The sequence below is a fragment of the Oncorhynchus keta genome, chromosome 22, assembly GCF_023373465.1.
Source record: "Oncorhynchus keta strain PuntledgeMale-10-30-2019 chromosome 22, Oket_V2, whole genome shotgun sequence".
In the NCBI taxonomy this organism is placed as follows: domain Eukaryota; kingdom Metazoa; phylum Chordata; class Actinopteri; order Salmoniformes; family Salmonidae; genus Oncorhynchus; species Oncorhynchus keta.
The window spans coordinates 5,193,352-5,199,351 of NC_068442.1; the positions used below are offsets into that span (position 1 = coordinate 5,193,352).

General features: G+C 41.4%; 1 protein-coding gene across 6 annotated transcripts in view; it reads right to left on the reverse strand.

The window, feature by feature from the left end:
- LOC118400814 (kinesin-like protein KIF21A) overlaps positions 1 to 3,340 on the reverse strand; it is a 71,692-nt gene extending 68,352 nt beyond the window's left edge. For 5 of the 6 annotated variants that reach the window (XM_052474724.1, XM_052474720.1, XM_052474721.1 and 2 more), the window contains exon 1: positions 2,931 to 3,339. In XM_052474724.1, coding sequence (XP_052330684.1) covers positions 2,931 to 2,974 — 44 coding nt within the window. In that variant the 5' untranslated portion in view covers positions 2,975 to 3,339. Of the gene's footprint in view, positions 1 to 2,930 lie in introns of all 6 variants that reach the window. The other variant, XM_052474723.1, reaches the window with a different exon arrangement.
- Between the last annotated feature and the right edge of the window lie 2,660 nt (positions 3,341 to 6,000).

The window sequence follows — 6,000 nt, forward strand, 5'->3', positions numbered from 1 at the left end:
CGTGCAAAATTATTCAGCCCCCTTAAGTTAATACTTTGTAGCGCCACCTTTTGCTGCGATTACAGCTGTAAGTCGCTTGGGGTATGTCTATCAGTTTTGCACATCGAGAGACTGACATTTTTTCCCATTCCTCCTTGCAAAACAGCTCGAGCTCAGTGAGGTTGGATGGAGAGCATTTTTGAACAGCAGTTTTCAGTTCTTTACACAGATTCTCGATTAGATTCAGGTCTGGACTTTGACTTTTCCTTTGCCATTCTAACACCTGGATATGTTTATTTTTGAACCATTCCATTGTAGATTTTGCTTTATGTTTTGGATCATTGTCTTGTTGGAAGACAAATCTCCGTCCCAGTCTCAGGTCTTTTGCAGACTCCATCAGGTTCTTCCAGAATGGTCCTGTATTTGGCTCCATCCATCTTCCCATCAATTTGAACCATCTTCCCTGTCCCTGCTGAAGAAAAGCAGGCCCAACCCATGATGCTGCCACCATCATGTTTGACAGTGGGGATGGTGTGTTCAGGGTGATGAGCTGTGTTGCTTTTACGCCAAACATAACGTTTTGCATTGTTGCCAAAAAGTTCAATTTTGGTTTCATCTGACCAGAGCACCTTCTTCCACATGTTTGGTGTGTCTCCCAGGTGGCTTGTGGCAAACTTTAAACGACACTTTTTATGGATATCTTTAAGAAATGGCTTTCTTCTTGCCACTCTTCCATAAAGGCCAGATTTGTGCAATATACGACTGATTGTTGTCCTATGGACAGAGTCTCCCACCTCAGCTGTAGATCTCTGCAGTTCATCCAGAGTGATCATGGGCCTCTTGGCTGCATCTCTGATCAGTCTTCTCCTTGTATGAGCTGAAAGTTTAGAGAGACGGCCAGGTCTTGGTAGATTTGCAGTGGTCTGATACTCCTTCCATTTCAATATTATCGCTTGCACAGTGCTCCTTGGGATGTTTAAAGCTTGGGGAATCTTTTTGTATCCAAATCGGGCTTTAAACTTCTTCACAACAGTATCTCGGACCTGCCTGGTGTGTTCCTTGTTCTTCATGATGCTCTCTGCGCTTTTAACGGACCTCTGAGACTATCACAGTGCAGGTGCATTTATACGGAGACTTGATTACACACAGATGGATTGTATTTATCATCATTAGTCATTTAGGTCAACATTGGATCATTCAGAGATCCTCACTGAACTTCTGGAGAGTTTGCTGCACTGAAAGTAAAGGGGCTGAATAATTTTGCACGCCCAATTTTTCAGTTTTTGATTTGTTAAAAAAGTTTGAAATATCCAATAAATGTCGTTCCACTTCATGATTGTGTCCCACTTGTTGTTGATTCTTCACAAAAAAATACAGTTTTATATCTTTATGTTTGAAGCCTGAAATGTGGCAAAAGGTTGCAAAGTTCAAGGGGGCCGAATACTTTCGCAAGGCAATGTATATACTGAGATCATGTGACAGATCATGTGACACTTAGATTGCAGACAGGTGGACTTTATTTAACTAATTATGTGACTTTGGAAGGTAATTGGTTGCACCAGATCTTATTTAGGGGATTCATAACAAAGAGGGTGAATACATATGCACACACCACTTTTCTGTTTTATTTTTGTTGTGCATTTTTTGAAACAAGTAAATACTTTTGAATACTTTTGCAAGGCACTGTACACACACGATGGAGCCTGGGTCAAAAGACTCTCAGTAATTTCTGATGGCTGGTTACTATGGAGACCGTGGTCGTAAAGTACCATAGAGAACAGTATCAGTCAGCTGGATGTGTCAGCCATTATTAACACATTTAAAAGATAGGGCTAACTTCACAATATTCACACTTAATTACAGTGTGCGTGCGTGTGTGTGAGAGAAAAGAGAGAGAGAGATGGAGGCAGACAAACACAAAGTGAAAGAGAGGCTGGTACTATATTTGTGCCAAATGACCCATTGTGCCACTAGATATTTCTGTCAGTGTGCCACCTCAGCATGTGTCCTCCTAGTAGGGAGCGGCCCTTATTCAGCAAGAACACAGATTTGTGATCACTCATTCATTCAACTGTCTTTATGTGAAAAAGACAAGCCTGTCTCGGGGATTAACAAAGGATTTCAGGATCCAATGACTAACACATTTGATAGCTTTAAGTATGAACAACATAATGCATTCTTTACTGCGCTCTATCTGTGGGTTTATGAGCTCAATAAGGCCATGGCAATGTTTTCTTCACTGTAAACAAAGAATTCATTTCACAGAATCCATTTCACAGTCAGAGCTCTCTAGCCTAGGAAACGGTTGGCTGTCTCTTCCTTGAAGACCGTGACTAAAAGCTCCTTTCATTGATCAACTATCGCTCAACTGTCTTCTTTTTGAAAGGATGCCCGAGACTTCGGGCACCGGGCCAAAGAGCTATAAATGCCAGATCTGTCTTTCCAACAGTTCAGCCGTTACAAAACAAGGCTGATATCATCCATTACTTGACCGGTGTGTGAGGAATTTGGGCGATGGCACTTGCCATTTGTGCACCCTGCAGTTTCTTTTTGGAGGCGTGTGATGATGCTGCGTCATGCATGGATACAGTGTAGGGCCTAACACATTTCTTTAGTAATTCTACGACTCAGAAGCCTTGGGATTGTGGTTTATGTAAACTATCAACTGCAAATTCCTAAATTCATATTGTCCTACGCACAATAGATGCAGTGGTTTGAATTAGCCTATAGTCTGCGTCCTCAAAGACCATAATATCATATGGCAACACATTTGACATAAAAATATAGACCTGTTGGTTACAAACGTATCACAATCTTTCTATGAAATCATAAAGCGCGTAGACTGGACACTGTGGCCCAAAAAAATTATGCAAGGCCTGAGACGAATCTACGTAATTGTGCCGACAGTTATGCAAATGCAAAGCAATTAAATGTAGGGCTTGAAGACTTACCTCAAAGCCACCCGGACTGAGCTTTCGTCCTGTCCCATCGACATGATTCTACAGTTGAGTGATTATCGAATAATAGAAGAACAAAAACGAGTGTAGGCTATCTATCCGTTTATTTTCATCCGACAAAACGGGATGGAGATGAGTGCGCAGCTCCCGGGAGCAAGTTGTCTGAGCAACAGAGCAACTCACCTCGACTTCACTTCAGCCATATTTCAGATTATTATAAGCATAATAGAGATTTTCAATAAAATACTGCGCTTGTTTGGTGCCCCCTTGCATTTCCAGCTATAATGCATTCTTTGGCGGCATTCTGTTGGAGCGTCAATACTGTTGCGTTAAATCCAGTTGCTTTTGCGGCTGGTTTGCTTCCAGGCTCTTTGGATGGGAGAGGGACACACGCCTCCCCGGCACACCGATTCTGCTCGAGTCGCAATGCGTCACCAAACCACGCCTTCTTCGACGGGCTCTGTCTGTGAAGGTTGAGAGTTGACATCACAATGCGCATGAAGCAGCCAGATGACTCAAAATTGACATCGAAATAGAATTTGACGTTTGAAGAAACGTGGATAAACGTCAGAATCGGTAAAAGTCAACTTGGTTAAACCGTGAGATCTAGTTGGATGGAGATCAATTCCAATTTCGACATTTTGAAGAAATGTAGTGAGTGACTTCATGCCAGGTCTTATCTTGGAATATCATCCTCACAAATTAATGTTTTCCACGAGGACCATGATGCTGGTTGTTATCAGTCAGATCATCAAATCTTCCCAAAAAATGATGAGACTTGTCTTCTACTGAATGCATTGTAGAATAGAACATAATAAAATATAACACATTTAGTCGACCATTTGGTTTGAACAGAATTGCTTTCCCCCCCAACACACCCACAATTATACTGTAGGCTACACACAATGACATGGTTGAGAGAAATATCAGTTGGTATGTAATACGCCCCAAGTGCCCTTTCATTTCATTCTAGTCTATGAGATGCTTCTGGCTATCTTGGTGTACCTCTGAGGATTTCATGAAATTTACTTGACTTAAACTCATAGGCAGTTGACGAATGTCCTACATCTCACTCTGTCCTGGACGTTTTTCCAGGTCACACCTGTTTAGTCCACACTCAGTCAGTTTTGTGGGTGAATTACTTGACACACTTGAAGTCCGAAGTTTACATACACCTTAGTCAAATACATTTCAACTCAGTTTTCACCATTTCTGACATTTAATCCTAGTAAAAATTCCCTGTTGTAGGTCAGTTAGGATCACCACTTAATTTTAAGAATGTGAAATGTCAGAATAATAGTAGAGAGAGTGATTTATTTCAGCTTTTATTTCTTTCATCACATTCCCAGTGGGTCAGAAGTTTAAATACACTCAATTAGTATTTGGTAGCATTGCCTCTAAATTGTTTAACTTGGGTCAAACGTTTCAGGTAGCCTTCCACAAGCTTCCCACATAATTTTCCCTCCACATGATGCCATCTATTTTGTGAAGTGCACCAGTCCCTCCTGCAGCAAAGCACCCCCACAACATGATGCTGCCACCCCCGTGCTTCACGTTTGGGATGGTGTTCTTCGGCTTGCAAGTCTCCCCCTTTTTCCTCCAAACATAACGATGGTCATTATGGCTAAACAGTTCTATTTTTGTTTCATCAGACCAGATGACAAGTACAATCTTTGTCCCATTGTGTAGTTGCAAACTGTAGTCTGGCTTTTTTTATGGTGGTTTTGGAGCATTGGCTTCTTCCTTGCTGAGCGGCCCTTCAGGATATGTAAATTTAGGACTCGTTTCACTGTGGATATAGATACCTTTGCACCTGTTTCCTCCAGCATCTTCACCAGGTCCTTTGCTGTTCTGGGATTGATTCGCACTTTTCACACCAAAGTATGTTTATCTCTAGGAGACATAATGCGTCTCCCCTCCTGAGCGGTATGACGGCTGTGTGGTCCCATGGTGTATATACTTGCATAGTATTGTTTGTACAGATAAACGGGTTACCTTCAGGCATTTGGAAATCGCTCCCAAGGGTGAACCAGGCTTGTGGGAGGTCTGCAATTTTTTTGCTGAGGTCTTGGCTGATTTCCTTTAATTTTCCCATGATGTCAAGCAAAGAGGCACTGAGTTAATATAATAATAATATATGCCATTTAGCAGACACTTTTATCCAAAGCGACTTACAGTCATGTGTGCATACATTCTACGTACGAGTTTGAAGGTAGGCCTTGAAATACATCCACAGGTACACCTCCAATTGACTCAAATGATGTCAATTAGCCTATCAGAAGCTTCTAAAGCCATGACATAATTTTCTGGAATTTTCCAAGCTGTTTAAAGACACAGTCATTTTAGCGTATGTAAACTTCTGACCCATGTAAACTTCTGACCCATTGGAATACAGTGAAATAATCTGTCTGTAAACAATTGTTGGAAAAATGACTTGTGCCATGCACAAAGTAAATGTCCTACCCGACTTGCCAAAACTATAGATTATTAACTTATTAACAAGAAATGTGTGGAGTGGATGAAAAACGAGTTGTAATGACTCCAACCTAAGCGTATGTAAACTTTCGACTTCAACTGTACATGATGAGATTATTATGTTTTTTTTTTTAATTATCAAATGGTAGCCAGGCATCTATCATCATGTCACCAGAATAAGACCTTCGATATTTATTGGAAAGGAGCATCACCCTCATCACTGTGGACTTTCACCACACTGTGAAGTTCATCATAACTTAGTTCATCTGTAGCCTAATAAACGGCATGCTTTCCCGAGAGGTTCTGGGAGGACCACACAACATATCATCGCGTGACTCCAAGTTGACTTCGATATGATGGTAATTATATCAATATTTTTGCGTAAAGGCGTTACCACCACCATTTCTCCCATAATTAATGTGATGCTCCAGAAATGTTGTATAATGTCAGCCAGTAGTTTGAAAGTGGTGCTCACGAGCCAAAACTGGTCCCTGTTTTTTTTTTTGTGTGTACAACATCTGTGTTGCCCAACTCCGGTCCTCTGGTCTTTCAGGACATATTTTTCTTGTGGCCCCGAACCACACACCTG